Source organism: Sphaeramia orbicularis, chromosome 3 (assembly GCF_902148855.1).
Source record: "Sphaeramia orbicularis chromosome 3, fSphaOr1.1, whole genome shotgun sequence".
Classification (NCBI taxonomy): Eukaryota; Metazoa; Chordata; class Actinopteri; order Kurtiformes; family Apogonidae; genus Sphaeramia; species Sphaeramia orbicularis.
In genome coordinates, this window is record NC_043959.1 from 40,749,084 (window position 1) to 40,768,778 (window position 19,695).

General features: G+C 39.7%; 1 protein-coding gene across 1 annotated transcript in view; it reads left to right on the forward strand.

Annotated features, from left to right (window-relative positions):
* Positions 1-1,520: 1,520 nt before the first annotated feature.
* The window catches only part of nfatc3a (nuclear factor of activated T cells 3a), a 70,255-nt gene continuing 52,080 nt past the window's right edge, over positions 1,521-19,695 (forward strand). Inside the window, exon 1 of the mRNA XM_030163447.1 lies at positions 1,521-2,014. Within this exon, the coding sequence (XP_030019307.1) occupies positions 1,924-2,014 (91 nt within the window). The 5' untranslated portion in view covers positions 1,521-1,923. The remainder of the gene's footprint in view (positions 2,015-19,695) is intronic.

The window sequence follows — 19,695 nt, forward strand, 5'->3', positions numbered from 1 at the left end:
TGTTCATAATGATGGACCATATATGGCAGAGGTGTCACACATATGGCCTGCAGGTCCAAACTGACCCATCAAAGCATCCAATCAAGCCTGTGGCATGAATTTGCAAAGTACAAAAATTACACTGAGGATATTAACGGTGACATACAGCCCAGTTTGATCTCAAATGGTAAAATAACAGCATAATGATCTATAAATAATGACAACTCCAAAGGTGTCTTCTTGTTTTAGTGTGAAAAAAGTAAAATTACACAATAAAAACAAATACATTTATAAAGTGTTTCACAACTTTCTCAAAAAATATGAATAACCTGAAAAAAGATTGAATAACCTGAAATGTCTCAAGAAAATAAAGTGCAAATTTTTTAGATATACAGTGGAAAAAAGTTTACGAGCACCTTTAAAATGTCACACAATCTCAAATATTATCATGAAATATTTGCGGAAAAATCTTTTTATATATTTCAAAAGGCGTTGCTGTATCAGGCAGACAGAAACCAATGCAAATTATTTTTTTTGTTCATTGTTAACAAGACAAAATAACAAAACTAAGTCTTGACAGTTTCAACACATTACATTATCTCAATGAAACATCCAGTTTTCACCTCAGTGGATCAGTGCATGTGCAGTAGGGAGTATATGGCTTTGGAGAATGGAGCAAAACTTGGCAGAGTTCAGAGTGATTCTTAAAGCAATATAACACAAATGCATGGGGTGTTCGAAAACTTTTTTCCCTCACTGTAATATGCCTCTTATTAACTGTTTTGTACCTTTGCAGATCTATTGCGCTCTGTAAATTTTAACACACATACGTATATAAAGAACTGCGGCATCATATTTTAATTGTACTTATTTATCTTGAGAATTTTTTTTGTTGTTGTTGTCGTTATTCAGATTATTTAGTGCAAAAACGTTATATTTTACTTTTTTGAACCAAAAGGCAGAGAAAAAATTTGGAGATTTCATTATTTATATATTCTTATGCTGTTAAGTTTGACACCCTTGACTGCTGATATCTTTAGTGTAATTTTTGATCTTTGCAAACTGCCACTTTCCTAAATTAAGTACATTTTTTTTGTCAAAATTTTTTTTTTTTTTTTTTTTTTTTTTTTTTTTTTGAATTATCAAATACTCCATTTCTGGTAAAGTTTTTGTGTTTATCCTAAAATCTGAAGGAAAAAAAAAAAGATTTAGACAGTTATTTTAGGGGGCCAGTTTGGACCCTTGGACTGGCCAGCTTTGGCCTGCGGACCATATGTTTGACATCCCTGCTATAAACGGTCAATCAGGATATTAAGATTACTGGATAACACCTATTTATGATTATTATTTATTTCATATTATATCTATTTTACTAGTCAAATTAGGGTGTATGTGACCCTTAAACTAAAATGACTTTGACACCTCTGCTTTATGGATTGTACAATGTGTGTGTATGCGCGTGTGTGTGTGTGGGTCCCGTGTTGTGTTGTGTCTGCTGACGTCACCCCTGGAACTGCCTTGTCACGCGGGGTTAGTAAAAGTTGGGATCGGATCTCCGGAGAGGGAGACAGAGGAACAGGCAGAAGCCGGGAGAGGATACTGACACAGAGGGACAACACAGCGGCTATTTTTACGGCCACTCCACCGCTTTATCCAGTAAACACCACCCGCCGGCGTCCACAGTGGAGCCAGAGACACAGAGGAAGAGGACACGCAGCCACGCAGCCGACTTTCTCTGAAGTTACACTCCGAAATTAGCGTCTTATTTTGGGTTTGTCAGACCGGGGGGACCATGGCCGAGAAGCTGATGTGTGAGACGAACTAAAAGTTGCCAGAGTTCGGTGTCGCGGCTGTCGTTAAATGTTGTGACATTTTGAGGAGAGCGTAAACTGCTCCAGCGGTCGACGGTCGAGTGGCGGGGTAAAACCCGAGCTGTCAAACCCGATGACTACTGCAAACTGCGCCGGGAATGAGGAGCTGGACTTCAGACTGATTTTCGGAGAGGACGGGCAGCAGCAGCCGTTAGGCCCCGCAGGTCAGTGCGTGTCCCTCCGCAGACGCCGCGGTTCGGACTCTATTATCCCTGTAGTAAACTTACAGCGTGTGAAGTTCCACACCGAGCTAATGTTACCACAGTGTCGACCCCGGCAGCGTTCGACCGGGAGTCTCTATAAAGTCTGTTAAAGAGGAAGCGACCCCTACAAAAGTGCTTTTTCGGAGAGAAATGGGAATATAAAAACATTAGGCGTCATTTGTGCCGTGGTCGGAGAGACAGTGACCATCACACCAGCTGTCATTAGCTTGACATGCTAGCAGGTTAGCACTACTACTGTCACCGTGGGCTGATTTATCTGCGAAAAACTTGGACGTGTTTATTTCCACAAGTATGTTATCAACTGTTAGTTATGTTAGTAGTGTAACAGTGAAGGAACAGATAGGAACCACGTTTGTGCCAAATTAATTGTCTAAACTCTGCTTTAAGTTAAAACTTGTAGTAGTAGTAATAATAATAATAATAATAATAATAATAATAATAATAATGATATCAATAAGAAACGCTCTTAATAAAACCGACACCGTTAACTGTCTATAAACACGTGGTTTTTCTGTGATTATTAATTGTTGTAACCATATAATGAATTGTGCGAATTCAACTTAATTCAGAAATTTGTTTTAATATTACTTATTAAAAGAAATTATGCACACTTGCCATTTAAGTTTACTTATTTTTACTGCTATATACAGTGAAAGCATGACAAGAGAAAATAAATAGCACCATCTTCTCCTTATTACCTGTACATTAAATAGTCACCTTTTTAAAACAATAGCAATAATCTCAGTTAAGTAAGGTTTATTTAGTGTGTTATTAGTTAAATAGGAAGCAGGTGCTCTGGGATATAAAAACTACACTGATCCTTCTTTACCACTAAAACATAATGTATAATTTCTGCGTAATGTGTCAGATTTGCTAAAAAGCAGTAGGGGACATTTGTCATTGACAGATGCATCTGTGTGTTTTCTTAGAGTAACCTACTTCAAAAACTTGGCAAATTATTGTCAATATACTTAACCTACTATATTCCCTCCACACTCACCCTCAGGATATGTTTTTTGTTATGTGATTGTTACGTCCAAGGCAAATAAATATATAATCAATAAGGGGTGTAAAGCACATATTAACATAACCCCATGTGTATTAGGCAATATATCAGTATACACAACTCATTGTGGATACTTTCACAAATATCAGTGATGGAGAAACAAGCCGATGCAGAATAGATATATGATGTTGTCCAACGGGTTTAAGCATGTTTTACATTGCTTGTTATTACTTTTTCCTTAATTCGTAACTCCAAGTAATGTTTCCAGTTGTAGGACTATAAAAGAGAACGATTTGCATTTGTAAATGCTACTGTTTCACCATAGATTCTCTTTTTTTGTCACAGTTGCGTTTATACAATTATTCAGCAGATTGCTGCAGACTTTAATTTGCTTGTAGGCATACAAGATTTATGTTACCAGCATCAGACTGATCAAAACTATCCCCTATGTCTAACAAGTATTGACGCATAGATGTTTAATTTTTTCTACATGTGTTAACTGTGATCTCATTTCACTATTTTTTGTCTATTTACATTGCACAAGACACCACACGAAGGATATTTAATATAACTGAGGATTTTGTAGATTGATGTATTGCTACATGAGGTAAAGGGAAGATTTCAAGGATGCACTGGCTGTAAAAGAACAAAGATATTCGCAAATATTACGCCAAAGTAAACACTGTGAGCCTGTCAGGGTGCATGTAGTGTTTACTAATAAATCAGGATATTGACTGATAAAGCACTGATTGGCAGTAGCTGGCATCTGCATCAAGCATTGTAGATAAAGAATAGCATGTCGAATTTCCAGTAGTGTTGCATGATTAATCTAATCACAAACGCAATGTCAGCTTGTGCGATTATATAACCACAAAAGGCTACGATTTAATTAAATAAAAAATGTGCGTGTGTGAATGTGATTACTTATTTGCTGATTGTGTGCAGTCTGGTCATTATCTGTGCTCATAATAAAGAGATGACCGATCAATCTGTGTTTGGCAACGGAGTATGCAGTGTGTGGTCACATGACTGTCCAATGAGTAGACCAGGTGAACACAGACGCCAACAAAAAGGCAGATGCTGAACTGGTGGAGGCAAAAATCACAACCTCTGTTTCATGGCAATAGTTTGCATAGACTAAGCCTCAGTGACAGTGAGCAGATAGAGGTACTTTGTTAAACATACAGTTGTAAAGGCACTATAGTACATGGAACATAACTTTTATTTATTTGTATTTTTTGAGAATTTGTCAACCAAGCATGTAGCCTCACAGTATCATTTGCTTCTAATAATGTATTAAAGATGCAAATGGCAGTGTTTTTACCATTAAGTCAAGCAACTCTAATTGAAAATGTGAAAGTCTCCTACAGTGACTGGAAAAGTTTTGTCATGTTATAGAAAGTCACAGTTCTTCCTTAGTTGCTGCTGTGTTCTTGTGCTTGGTCGTTAACTTGGCTAATATTTAGAAATGTGTGTGTTTAACATCATTTGGATTGCATACAGTGTATTTGACAGTGTGTTGAAAAAGAGTTATGAGCTAAATTTGAGCTCAGAAATATAAACTTGTGACATTTGTTGTGACCCATTCATCCATACTAAATTCAGCATTCGTCTTTGGGCCTAAACCATTGGTCCCAGTGAATGTGCAGCTTGTATCCTTTTCATGAATCTTTGGCAGCATAATGTCTCCATGAAGGTTTGGCTTGTGCAATCTTAAATCAATTTTTCCTTAGATTAAAAAGAAGTTTGATTTTGAGATGGGAGGAGGGGAAAAACTGCAGTTGGAATAAGTTTAGGAATAAAAGCACCACTGTGCTGTGGTTTTAATCTTGTCTGGACTGTATGACTTGGCCCAAAAGGGGGTGCCTGTCCAAATTAATAACTGGAGTGTAATACTGGATCACGCAGCCAGAGTAACAGGGAGTTGCACACTCTTGAGCTGGTCTCTTTCTCCAAGGCACAAGTCAGGACTTGTTTCATAACAACCTGGAGAACCTCTACTGTGGATATGTGACAGGTACTCCACAGAGCATAATAATGTTGAACTGTGCTGTGATTGTTATCCATTCATTATCCCAGTAGCCAGTTGTTCAAAGTTTTAATTGAAGCAAGAAGCAAGGGTTGCATCTCCCTAAAGAAAATGAAAGAACAGTGCTACATTATGTGATTTTCACAGATGCAACAAAAGTTACAGTATATTACTCAGCTGTCTTTCAGAGTTGCATTAGTCGTAGTGATTGAAAATCAGTTGAATGCCGTGCCGCTGTATAACATCCTGTCCTTTTTGTGTCTTTGCATGGGCGTCTTTCTCATCTTTTTTTTCCTGACTGTCGAAGTATTTTCTTGCAGCTCAAGAAGCAAACATTTCTTTGAGGTGATATTCCACTCTTCTGTTCAGAGACATTAGACCATCTTACTGTATGGGTTTTCCCCTGATTATACACCGTGCTGAGCAAGAGCAAGTCCTCCTTTCAGTTAGTTTAACATAAGATCAGGTCTGTCATATTCACTGGAAAAACTTATATGAAGGACACTAGCTTTCAAAATTGATGAGACAACAGCATTACGCAGTGTGCATCTTAAATGATGTTAAAATATTGCCACATTGTTCAACTTATGTCATTATGTTTGTTTTTCATGAATTATTGCCAAATTGCACTCAAAGGTTACGATCTATCTGTATTTATACATTAAGTAAGGCAAAGTTTTTTCAGCCCCTGTTCTTTATCCACAAAAGGTTACTGACCAAGTAAGCTGTCCAATGTTTAGTGTAACAACAAGTTGCACCTAGGGCTGAGCAATGCAACCAAAAATGTTTTCATGGTAAAAATGCTCATAGTTATAATAATGTAGATAATTATCGTGATAAATTTCAAATTCAAATTTTTGGTCCCGGGTGAAAGTTAAAGAAATTAGATGGTTATTTGTGGTTATAAACTGTTTCAATGTGGTCAGAACGTGACGAACACTTGCTGAACCGTGCAACGTTTCAGAAATCTACAAAGACTAATCAAACAAATGACCATTTAATCATAATTTTTTTGCAACATCAAAACAACAAAATATACCCCAGACAAAATCCAGCCATAGATGCAGATTTTTTTTTTTTTTTTTTTACAATTTCTGTCATTTTCTCTGACCATTTTTTTCTGATCCAGCCTCTGTACCAAAAGTGTGTAAACATACCTCTCCATTTACAAGATATTTTTATTCGTGTGTTTTATTTATTTTTATTTTTATTTTTTTTTTACCAGTTTTTGCTTTCTGCTTTGTTTTTTTAGGGCACTTATTTCTTCTTGAAGTCTTCATACACCAGAAGCATTGCAATCATTGTGCTATTCAAATATATCAAAACATTAACTGAAAATGGTAGAGAACAATAGCACACCACCATTGCCCCATTGGTTGTTGTTTTTATTTATTTAGTAGCTGTTGGCAATCAGAGGGCAACTGTAGACCTAAACACACAGGGAAAACCATTTGTTAATAGTTACAGTATTATGGTAATGCACCTGTTTTGACTAACACATTGTGGCTATTGGGCCCAGACCTTTTCATGTTATATCCTCCAAGCTACCAGTTACTTAGAAACAAAGTCTGTGCTAAGATGCTGGTGTGCAACATGTGTAATAGTTTCACTTGTTACAGAAGGTGGCCGCGGACTTACTTTTATCTTTTATATCAATTGGGTAAGCCTGGTTTTTCAGACTAATTATAGAACACATTTCCCCTTCATTGTTTGCACCTAGTTTTATGTAGACTTGCACCGATTAATTGGCCATGCTCGGAAATTGGCTGATTTTTTTTATGTGATCGGCCATGACCTGTGACTGGCCGGTCAGTCTAAAACGGACCGATTTTGAGCGCAGGTCAAATTCCTGCTGCGCTGCATAGCCAGACCCAGGGCCGGTTCCAGATAGTCTTGTATGAAGTGGCAATCAGGAATGTGAAGGGGGCACATGTCGCTGTGACCGGAGGGGGGTTACATGGGGCGGGTGTGTTCCGTGCCGTACGCACCTCACACTGAGTATGCACACACCGTATGACCGTACAAAGTGAAAGTGAAATGTAAGACGCTTTACTAATTCCCCTAAGTCTTCTGCTGTTGTGCACCTCATTTTCCTTTTCCCTACCTTCAGAAACTTTCATTTGAGGGGACAGGATGTTCGTTTAAGGGGGCATTGCCCACTCTTGCCCCCCCCTAGAACCGGGCCAGACCTACAATAATTATTGTACTTGTACAATAATTTTACCCTCTGTACGACGTATGATCAGTAATTCCAAAAATCCCATAATGTATGATAATTTGACCCCTTTTGTCACACAACTAAATTAATTAATTACCAAACACAAATAGGATACGGATCCTTTGCATAGTGCTGCACCTTTTTTTATTCATCTTGTCATGTGCCTCTCTACTTGTGAGGCAGGACCTAGATTCAGCCCAAAGCATGTAGAAGATGGGAATTTATAAATGGTGTTCTGGTCCAGGTTCTGTTAGATTATTTAAAAGTAAAACTGGGGTGCAGCGTGTAATATGTACGGTCTATGATAATGTGTTACTAAAGGAGATGGTCTTAGCCATGTCAGAATATAAATTGGGTGTGTGTGATAGTTTTCCTTCAAATATGATAATTTTCAGCTGCTGGTATGATACAGGACTCACTAAAAACCAGGCGTTTTTAATCAATGCACCTGTGTTCATACAGAAAACCTGGCACCTTTTTGCACACTTTTCTTCTATTTTTAAAACAAATGTTCTAATGGGAAAGTTGCATTGCAATGTTGTGTGTTGTGTTTGGAAAAAATCAGATCGGAATTGGCCAAAATTGGTATTGGCCGTCCAAGCGCCCTACAAATCGGACATTGGGATTGGCCCAAAAAATTGGAATTGGTGCAAGTCTAGTTTCATGCGGGAACATTACATTATCTGTCTTACGTTTCATCTTCTCCCTTAAAGTAGCAATTGTGCGGGGGTCTGTGCTGTGAAGTAGTTGTGCTAGTGGTAGGTGAGTTAGGGTTATACAGGTCACGAGCAATGGCCTCACTGCGCATTGGGCAATATGGGGTAGGGGGGCAGAAGTGGCCTTTATGGGTGGTGGAGTTGTAGATCCATAGCTGAAGTGTCTGGCTTGGTGCCCAGACGTGCCATGTGGGATTCAGATGGGAGAGTGGAATGAAAGGAGAGGGGGGCAAACTGCTGTCTAGCTTGTGGTTAGAGGGACACTGAAGTTTTTGTTCCCCTTCTCTACTTTGTACAGACCTTGTTTTTTTTTTTTTTTTGTTTTTTTTTTGTTTACACTTTTATTTGATTTTTCTTTTTTTTCTTTTATCATTAATTTAACAAGGCTCGTACACAAAAATGTACTTTGCTAGATACAGCCAAAAGCTCCTTTTCCTCTGGCGTCCATGGAGAGACTCAGTGCAGTTTTCTTACTTCACACATCGAACGAAGTGTTTGAGGTTTGCTGGTTGCTATCATACCAGCACAAAGTGTAGACCCAACACCAGGACAACTGAGTCCTGTTTTCCTCTGTCACTGTTTTCTCAGGATGTAAAAGAGACCACCAGTGACATCAGAGAGACTGATCTAAGCTAATGAAATCTCCAGATGCCTGCAGTCACCACAACCACTTTGTAACTAGTCAGCTTTATTAATGTGCAGTGACATTTGTTCTACCTGTGGGATTGTCACAACGATTAAAGGCAAACCTTGTTTGATAATGTAATTACTGAAAGAACTGCAAGAAGTAGGTAGAGAAAGCTGTTTTGCCCTTGTCGTTGTTGTTGTCATTGCTCCGCTGTCCTGAACCAAGAGCAAGATCCTCTCAGTCCTTGTCGTGGGAAAGACTGAAAGACTGAAATTACATCGCTCTCATGGTGGACTATTTTGAGCTCCCAAAGAGAGTGGCAGAGGGCAGACGGCAGGTTCTAGTGACTCGTTCGTACTTAGTGCAGGAGAACCCCTCTCGTCTCAGCACGTCTGCAGCAGCCCTCAGCCACTTTTAACTGCTCAAGCACTTTGCGTTCTTAACGAGGAGAGGAGTGGAAGAATGCTGTGCACCACATCGCCAGGTGAGTGTGTCAGCACTCCCAGACTGTAGCCAGGTGTGTTTTGTATGAATGTGCATGTGTGTTTGTCTAGACTTTTGGGTCGAGGGGTGGGAGCTGACACTCACACAAACAGCTGCCATTAGAGTACAAACTGTCCTAATGTCTGTAAGAAATGATATTAAACATTTCCTAAAATGAAAACCCAACACGAGTTATAGTGTAACATTTAGTGAGACATCTCCAAGGTTAATGTGTATCTAATGTTATATTTTGCAGATACTGTTTCCTATTTTGTGTGCTGGCTTTTGACTCATTTGGGAACTGTCCAGTAAGCATTGGTGTTTATTTTTCAAATAGAGTCTATTTTTGATACTAGACATGTAAATAGTTATTTTTTTGTAACAACTTCTACTACATATAACAGCAAAAAAAAGAAAAGGAAAAATAAGACCAGATTTCTGTCTTATGGAAGAAAAGTGACTGTGAAGTATCTGAAGACAGCAATACTTTGTAAATAGTTGAGTTTCACATAAAAGGCTGTTTGTTTGGGGGGAAAAAGTGACATCACAGACCAACAGGTTGCCAAGCTGAAAAGACAGTGAGGTCAGAGGTCAGACAGTCATGCATGAGGTCCACATGTGGGGCTAGATCACCATGTGGGTGCCCCCTAACCCTTCTGAACTTAAGGGGTCCCAGCCTCCAGTGTGATGAATGAGACGTTTGTTTCCCGGGGCGAGGCATGAGTAACTATGTGTGGCATCTGTCTAGTTTAAATTTAGTGTAACTAAAGCTACCGCTGGCTGCGCTGTATCAACATGTCAGAGGCTGCATTACACCAGAGAGAAAGCTGTTCAACTCCTGCATCTAGTTTCATTTTTTCTTTCTGTCTTTGGTTGGTCCCCTTTGAGGTGCAGCTTGCTACACATGGGATTAAGCTGGCATCAGTCCCATTTTATTTTAGGCTACCCGACAAAGCCTTATTTCAGTCGGGCAAACGCTAGCTATTGGCACCTCCATCTCATGAACTTTTTCTGGTTCTACTCCTGTTTTGTGTCTGGTGTGACATATTTAAATATGACCTACATGTTCAGTGTTGTATTGTTGATTTTGGAGATGAAGCAGATGTGGTCTTCACAGTGAGATTCAAGAAGATGTTGGACTTGAGAAAAAAAAAAGGCTAGACTCCATTTTTGGCTTTTAAACTTGTGATGTACTACAGTGAGGAGTGTTGAATAATTCCCTAATCTGTGGTGGTGCAAAGCAATTTTCCACCACAGCCTTCATAGTCCATGTGGTCTGCATTTCAGTTGGGGCCCATATACTTGAGTGGACACTACTACATAGGTCACAGTTAAAATGTGGACCATGTGGACTCTTCACAGTTGTTTAGTAAGGGCATTACAATGCACCATGGATGTAGGTTGACCGCTGCCCATTACCTGTGTCATCATCATTTAGAATTACACATCAGATAAACAATAATACTAAAGCAAATTAAATTAAAGTAAATGTATTCAGTCAATTAGGTACATTACATAAAGAAAGTCTGTTGTCTATGTTATTCACAGAAAGCGATGGGATGTAGAAAGGGTGAAAACATGTGACTGTTAACAGGTATGAACTTGTAGAGCTGTAAATTGACTTTACAGGAAAGGCTTTGGAGATTCAGGAGTTGTCCTTTTTCAGTCATATACCACTTCCACTTTTTTCTTTTTTTGGAGGGAGAGCTGTCTTCCTGTTCTCTAATTATTTCCGGCTGTATTTATTTTCCTGTTGTTGGTCAGTGTTGGTCTGATTATGACCATGATAGAGTGCACTATAAGGCTCTCCTCCACACAAGGCAGATGGAGTTTTTATTTGAGGACGCTGCATTTCTCATTACCACTTTACTATATCCTTAACATTCACTACCATTATTGCTCAAATTCAACAGAACATGTGAAGTGGTGGTAAAGGATGTGTGTTAAGATGGGCCTTGAGTGGACTGATGTGTTTCTTTCTGGGCTGATGCTTATTGCTGAGATCACAGACCTATTTGAAACCAGCGATTATTGCAGAGCAATGTTTAAAACTTTGTTGAAATGTAGACCATCAGAACAAGTAAGGAAAGTAAAATGCAATAATATTTCAACAGTATGCATCCTCTTGAGACCGAGCAATGCAGGAGTTTTACAGCTTTAATTAAAAAAACAAAAAAAACAAAACAACCTGCCCACTGCAAAGGGCTATCCAAAAAAAAGTATCTGTTTTATTATGCTATTTCCAAACAAGGCAATTATTTAGTGTAAAAAAAACTTTTACTTTCCTTCCTGGGTCTCAGGAGGATATTCTACAGAAGCAAGTAAATAAATATCTTGTCATTTGTGTTGATAGGCTGTTAGTCGCAACTTGTGGTGACTACAGGCTACATCTTATTGGATATTGCATTAGAAAATAATATCAATAAGTGTAAAAAATCTGATAAGTAGTCAAAGCAATAACTGATCCTTCATGGAGAGTTAAAATTTGTGCTGCATTTTTCTTTTTTCTATTTCTAGTTTTTATTTCCTGAAACTTCCTTTTGCTTGTTGTGAGGATGTGACTGTGAATTTAATAGTTCTGTCTAGCTTATGTAGATTAGATTGTATTCCTTTCATGTTTATCTTTATGTCTCTATATGCTCTATATGTCTTTCTGTTTTCCTGCCTGTCCCTGTCCTTTGCTGTCTCTCTGCCACTCTCTCTACCTGGCTGGCTTTTTCGAGCACATGCACAGTCAGCCCTGACAGATTGTTTAAATGTCACCCCCGCTAGCGGTATGCTTCTGATGTTATCTGCTCTGGGTTATTGCAGGCCATCAGGCTGCTTGTGTTCACCTTGCAGGCCAAAAATTTCTTCTACACCGCTCTGACACATTCCCCTTTCTCTAAAAACTCAGTTGACAAGTTTTGTGTTTATGCTAGAAAAGTTGGGGACTTTGCCAGTTGCTCAATTTCAGGATGTAATAGCAAAAATTAAATTATAAGTGAGAACATAAACAGCTCTAGTTTGGTTTTGCTTGTACCTGCCAAGTATGTGTGATATTTTCTGTCATGATATTGGGTCTGTTCCTTCTGAGACTCAGTTCTCCATCTCTTAGTAGTGCATTTTTGGTCTTTTGCGTTTTTTTATCAATACCTGTCCTGCATAGGCCTACATATTGTGCAGTTCATTAGTGCATTTTATTTTGACAACATGCAGCTGTAATTCCTGATAAATGTAATGTGACAGACTAAACACTGGGAGTTCCTTTTTTGCTTTTTTCTAAATAGCACTATTCCCGTTGTTTTTTGGGGGGTAGAAAAGGAAAAGAAAAGAACTGCAACGAAGGAATGTGACAGTGGTAATTGAATCGGTGACATTCGTTTGATGGCCTTAATCTCTCAATTACCGGGCCACCACAGTAGTAGTAGTGTTAACACCACTACTTTTATTAGCCTGTGACCTGAAATCCTGGTTTCCTGTTGGATCTTTACATGTTCGTCTTGAGCTAAATATGGCTCTGTCCATACAAAGATGGTTTTGGTCGTATCCGCAGAATTTCTGTATGGGATAGGCCTTTCGTCCACACGAAACCAGTGTTTTCAGTCACTGAAACTGCAACTTTTTGAAACTGGGTCCCAGAGTGCATAAAATTGAAAATGCCAGTCTTCATCTGTACGACCAAACCGCAATTTTTCTAAAAAAATGATTTCATATCCCCACCTCTGTATCCTTTCACCCTGGAAGCAAGATGCCATTTCATAATAACAACAACAACAACAACGACAACAACAACAACAACGGTGGATTACAGAGTAGTGTCCATGCTACAACAGCTATTGAGCTTATTAGAAACATTGAATCAAAAATCTTGGGCTACTCTTTCATTACAGTGAGCAAAAAAAACAGCCATAGCTAACAATATTCACTACATGCTCTTGGACCTACTACAGAGAAGGGCAACCAGAAGGGACCAGACCCTGTAGGACCAAGCTAACCTTATACGCATGCTCCACATGTTCTTCTCTGTTTTTTGCGAGAGCATTACAACACCACATACAGGCCTGGCATTTGTACTACATTGTTGTCAGTTGTTTTCAGTGGTTTCATGTGGACGCAGATATTTCCTGAACACTTTTTTGAAAATGACAAAGAAAAAGATTGGATAGGAAAAGATGGGGTTTTGTGTGGACATGGCTATGTGATCATTGTTTGGTCTTCACAGTCGATGTCTTGTTTTGTTCTCAAATGTCAATTTCTCAGCTATTTCCTCATTTATTTTCTTTTTTTTTCACTTCAGTTGAATTGAATAATGTTTGTTGCTGTATTTAATAACTACAAGTCAACGTCCTGCAGTATTTTTACAGGACTCCTTTTGTGTACCTTAAAGACAGTTAGTGTTGTGTTTGAAAAGGAACCTTGCATTGGTGTGTATTTAGTTCAGGTGGTTATTTTGTACTCTATGTTTATCCCATAATGTTATCTCGGCATGAGATTGTTAATTAGGAGCTTAATTTAGCTGCCGGCATATGTTAACATTGGCTTAGGCTGCCATGCTTAAGCCTCTGTTGGCTGGTGTGTATGCCGTGACGATACAGGAAGGCCTTTTGATGTAACCCTAACATAACATTACAGGATAAGACAATAACAAGACTCTGCAGGTGGCAGATTAGAATCAGCACTATACCTCTGTTTATTTGATCATTTGATTTGATCATCATTTTAGACCGCTCTACCCCACACTTCAATCTCTTTTATTGTACATTTGATTTCTGTCATCTTCACTGATGTTCAGATGTACACATACCCAACCACCGACACACAGGGATCACCAGCAGGTTTGGCAGCAACCCAGTGAGCAGGCTTTAGAGCCACAGGTGTAGGCTAACCCTTACAATACGTATGAGCGTGTGCGTCACTGGCTCTGTGTTTAGAAATGTAGGCAGCCAGCCAGCCACGGAGTTCTTGGAAAACCCAGGGGAAAGGATTTTATGTCTTTTTAGATCTCTGGTAGGAATCAGTACAAATATTAACATCAACCCAAATATAAAGAAAAGTTTGTTAAAGTTTGTTCAAACTTATTGAGACACCTTCATCTGTATATCTTTGCCAAATTAAAAGCAGTAGGTAAATAGTTCATTAATATTTGTGAATAATTGTAATAATAGTAGTTTTTTAGGTACACAACCAATTTCTGTCTACCAAAGAGCCAGTCCCACTGAAATACTACTGAAATTCTTGTCTGCTATCCCTCCTTCCACGGTAGAATTAGGGGTAAAACAAAAGGAAATAGAGTAAACATAAGTATAAAAAGAGACTAAGTGAATTAACTGTGACTGGGAAAAAGACTATGGACCGTAAAGTGTTATATAAGTCACATGTTAAATCACAATATTCAGTACCATATATACTGTGCACATACAGTAGGCACTTAGAATGAAAGTGCCCTGTGTGTATATTGTTGAACATGTAGGCTGTGTTCTAACTTAATTGTGGTGATTATAATACAAAGAATTGCAGCATAGAGATTATGTAAAAAAAAAGATGCAAAAAAGGTGGTACAGAAACAGACGGGGATACAGACTATACTTAAAAAAATATGATGTAAGGTCAGACAGATCAGGAAGCATTTGCACCATTTGAGCAAATTCTGTATTTCTTATTTCCAACTTCTACCAATATCGATTGTCTTTAAAATGCCTTATCAGTGCCACTTATCATGTTGTTGTTTTCAGCTCCTCTGCAATTTTTATGATTCAGATGGATTACATTTAAAGCAGCGCATGACTTTCATCACAAATTTTTCTTCAAATTTGTAAAACCCGAGTGATAGCCTCATAATCACTAATCCATTAGTCTTTCTGTGTTGTTGTCTTTAATATGGGGTGTGTGATCATGAAAAACAATACTTAGACATCAGTTTCATGGCACTTTCGGAATATGTCAATGTGTAGGCTTATCATACATGTACTGTAAGAAGCAAGTGAGCGGTGAGGGCCCAGCCATACCCTGTATGCTTGCAAGGCATGTATGATGAGCCTACACAATGACATAATCTGAAAATGCCATGAAACTGATGTCTAAGTATTGTTTTTCACGATCACACACCCCATATTATAAGACGACAATTGTCTAACAGTGATTCCTTCCATTTCTTCGGACCCAGTAGCGGACACGTTTTCATTGCTTGTTGTCTCCATGTTTGTTGCTACTGCGGCTGCGTGGAATTCCCATTCCCACAATGCACTTCATGACAAAATATCCAAAAAGGCCTGAATGACATATTGGTTTGGTGTGTAAACAAACAGACCTCTTGTGATGGAGTCATCTTTGAAGTTGTTCACTGAGAGGGAAGTGATTTAGGTGCATAAGCATGGAAAGACTAAAGGATTACTGATAATTAGGCTATCACTGGGGTTTTACAAATTTGAAGACAAATTTGTGATGAAAGTCATGCGCTGCTTTAGCACTATGTTAGGTACTTACCACTCAAATCTCACCTCAGAAGCAGCATCAACGGTGAGTAGGAGTAAGTGTTGGTGTGTTGAATGAACAAATGCAACTTTTAAGTACGCCACATGAGAAGTATACAGGAAGAACATTCGCATTATTTCTGTTTATTTTATTTACCATGTAGCCTGTGAATTTTTGTATCTTCATAACTTTGTGCTTGAACAATCATAGAGATAGTGAGTGGTTCACAATAAATGGAGTGTGACACATTGTGACCTTAATGACAGCCTGTAGGTTTCTATGACAAAGAAAACTGCAAGATGATTTAAAAAATTCAGAAACACTAATTATACAGTTGGTGTCTATTGTCATTTAGAATTTATGTCAAATACCAAGTAATTTCCACAGACATCAATTTGCTTGAATTAACCTCTTTAACATTTGGATAAAAAAATGAAAAAATCAATGAGTAGGCACAATAATTTCCATCTATAAGTGCTAATTTGTCATTAATCTGAGGTATATTCTTTTTATCCCCAGGAGGCTTATAATACAGGGTGTGTTGGCACAGTTTTTGCTGTGGTCTGTTGGTCAGCAGCGCTTGAGGAGAGTTGAAAGAGGAGACTGGGCTGAACACAAAGCTTTCTGTACAGGGGATGTAAGCAGAGCCTGTTCTAATCAACCTGCTTGCCCACCACAAAGGGAACCCTGGCTTAGGTTACTCTCTAGCTTCAGCACCACATGGTGTTGGGACTAGTGGGTAACCTAAGCCAGTAATATTTGCTGGGAGCGTGTATACACACACACGCACACACACAATAGTATACTCATCTGCACCCCTATAATACGTGCAAAAAGATACAGGAAGGCACGGAGGCACAACCACAGGCATACAGGAACACACATTCATACACCACCCACACTATTTGGCCATGCACGAGCACATACAGTATACATACAAAGACAGAGACACAACAAGAACGTGGGTGCACCAGCAGGAACCTGCAGCAGCAATGAGCTTGTCATCCTCTCAGTGAGAGACAAATCCTTCCTTGCCTTTGTAGTAACTGGGCTTTCTCAGAATGTGGGCCTGTGTGTCACTGCCGGTCACAGGACCCTGACACACTTCAGGAGCAGTGAGAGTAGGAGGAGGGATGAACAAACAAAGTCTCTGCGGCTTATCCCCCTTGTGAGAATCCCCAGGCAGTGTGACTGACGGTCAGCCAGAGGCCCGCTGAGCTTTGTGTCAAGGAGCCAAAGTGGATGCCACCATCACCAATGGGTCAGGCTGTTCCCCGTGGTTACCGTGAGAACACAATGGTCTTTGTGGTGTGTCACAAACATCCACCAATCTGCGCTTCACTGAAACATCCCAGTGAGGCGGAGCTATTATTAGCTTAGGTACAGCAAAGCCTCTTAGAGATCTTTATTTAAACGGATTGGCTGTCTGATGTATGGACACTTGAGGAGTGTCTGACGCACTGGGCTTTCAGGAACGGTGCAGGGGTTTTGCAATGAAGGCCATTGATAAAACAACAGTAACAATGTCTTGTGTTGTTTCATCCCATCTGATCTCTGTCTCCTCCTTTGGTCTCACCTCACCTCATTTCCTCTCCTCTTGTTTCCTCTCATTTCCTCTCCTCTCCTCTTGTCTCCTTCTTCTCATTTCCTCTGTCTTTGTGTCTTCTTGTGTTCCCTTGTGTCCAGTCCTCTCATGTCATGTCCACTGATGTGGTTTCTTCCTGTCCTCTCTTTGTTTTTTCTGTCCTCCTGTCTTCTCTCCTTTATGTTCTCTTTTCTCGTGTCCTCTGGTCTCCTCATCCTCTCTTTGGGTCCCCTTTGGTTTCTTCATCATCTCATCTGGTCCTCTCCTCTCCTCTCCTCTCCTCTCCTCTCCTCTCCTCTCCTCTCCTCTCCTCTCCTCTCCTCTCCTCTCCTCTCCTCTCCTCTCCTCTCCTCTCCTCTCCTCTCCTCTCCTCTCCTCTCCTCTCCTCTCCTCTCCTCTCCTCTCCTCATGTCCTTGTGTCCTTTTGTATCCTCTCATGTGCTTACTTCTTCTCTCTTCTCCTCCTGTCCTAAGTTGACTGGGGCTTGGCTCTGACATGGGGGTTTCCCATCTCCCACCTCTTTTAGCACGCTGGAGGGTTTTAGGTAGCAGGCTAATCTTATCCCAGGTCAGTGAGAGGGCGGTGGGCCAGGTAAAATGGTTGCCCCTGCATGACCCTTACAGTGGGGCAAAAAAGTATTTAGTCAGCTACTGATTTTGCAAGTTCTCCTACTTACAAAGATGAGAGAGGTCTGTAATTTTCATCAGAGGTACACTTCAACTATGAGAGACAAAATGAGAAAAAAATCCAGGAAATCACATTGTAGGATTTTTAAAGAATTTATTTGTAAATTTTGGTGGAAAATAAGTATTTGGTCAATAACAAAAGTTCAACTCAATACTTTGTAACATAACCTTTGTTGGCAATGACAGAGGTCAAACATTTCCTGTAAGTCTTCACCAGGTTTGCACACACTGTAGCTGGTATTTTGGCCCATTCCTCCATGCAGATTTCCTCTAGAGCAGTGATGTTTTGGGGCTGTTGCTGGGCAACACGGACTTTCAACTCCCTCCACAAATTTTCTATGGGGTTGAGGTCTGGAGACTGGCTAGGCCACTCCAAGACCTTGAAATGCTTATTACGGAGCCACTCCTTTGTTGCCCGAGCGGTGTGTTTGGGATCATTGTCATGCTGGAAGACCCAGCCACGTTCCATCTTCAATGCTCTTACTGATGGAAGGAGGTTTGGCTTAAAATCTCACGATACATGGCCCCGTTCATTCTTCCCTTAACACGGATCAGTTGTCCTGTCCCCTTTGCAGAAAAACAGCCCCAAAGCATGAGGTTTCCACCCCCATGCTTCACAGTAGGTATGGTGTTCTTGGGATGCAACTCAGCATTCTTCTTCCTCCAAACACGACGAGTTGAGTTTTTACCAAAAAGTTCTATTTTGGTTTCATCTGACCTCATGATATTCTCCCAATCCTCTTCTGGATCATCCATATGCTCACTGGCAAACTTCAGACGGGCCTGGACATATACTGGTTTAAGCGGGGGGACACGCCTGGCGTTGCAGGATTTGAGTCCCTCTCGGCGTAGTGTGTTACTGATGGTAGCCTTTGTTACTTTGGTCCCAGCTCTCTGCAGGTCATTCATCAGGTCCCTCCGTGTAGTTCTGGAATTTTTGCTCACTGTTCTCATGATCATTTTGACCCCATGGGATGAGATCTTGCGTGGGGCCCCAGATCGAGGGAGATTATCAGTGGTCTTGTATGTCTTCCATTTTCTTACAATTGCTCCCACAGTTGATTTATTCACACCAACCTGCTTGCCTGTTGTAGATTCACTCTTCCCAGCCTGGTGCAGGTCTACAATTTTCTTCCTGGTGTCCTTTGAGAGCTCTTTGGTCTTGGTCATGGTTGAGTTTGGAGTCTGAGCGTTTGAGGCTGTGGACAGGTGTCTTTTATACAGATAACCAGTTCAAACAGGTGCCATTAATACAGGTAACGCGTGGAGGACAGAAGAGCTTCTTAAAGAAGAAGTTACAGGTCTGAGCCAGAAATCTTGCTTGTTTGTGGGTGACCAAATACTTATTTTCCACCATAATTTACAAATAAATTATTAAAAAATTCTACAATGTGATTTCCTGGATTTTTTTTCTCATTTTGTCTCTCATAGTTGAATTGTACCTCTGATGAAAATTACAGACCTCTCTCATCTTTCTAAGTAGGAGAACTTATGAAATCAGTGGCTGACTAAATACTTTTTTGCCCCACTGTATCTTTGCAATGCAGCCATTTACCTGTAAGAGATGGGTTTTATGAGACGAACATACAAAAATAAATATTTTAGTAAATAATTTGAAGTTTGTTAAAGTAACATCATTCTACTGATTGCTTCTGAAATACAGTACAGCATAGGGATTTTTAATCTGTTATCCGAGTAGGCCAAGAAACAGAGTGAGAGACCTGTAAAGGTTTACTGCTCCTATTACTACCACCAGGTCAACACAGATCATATTGTACTACACAATATGTTGTATGTGTGTACTTGAAGGTAAAAT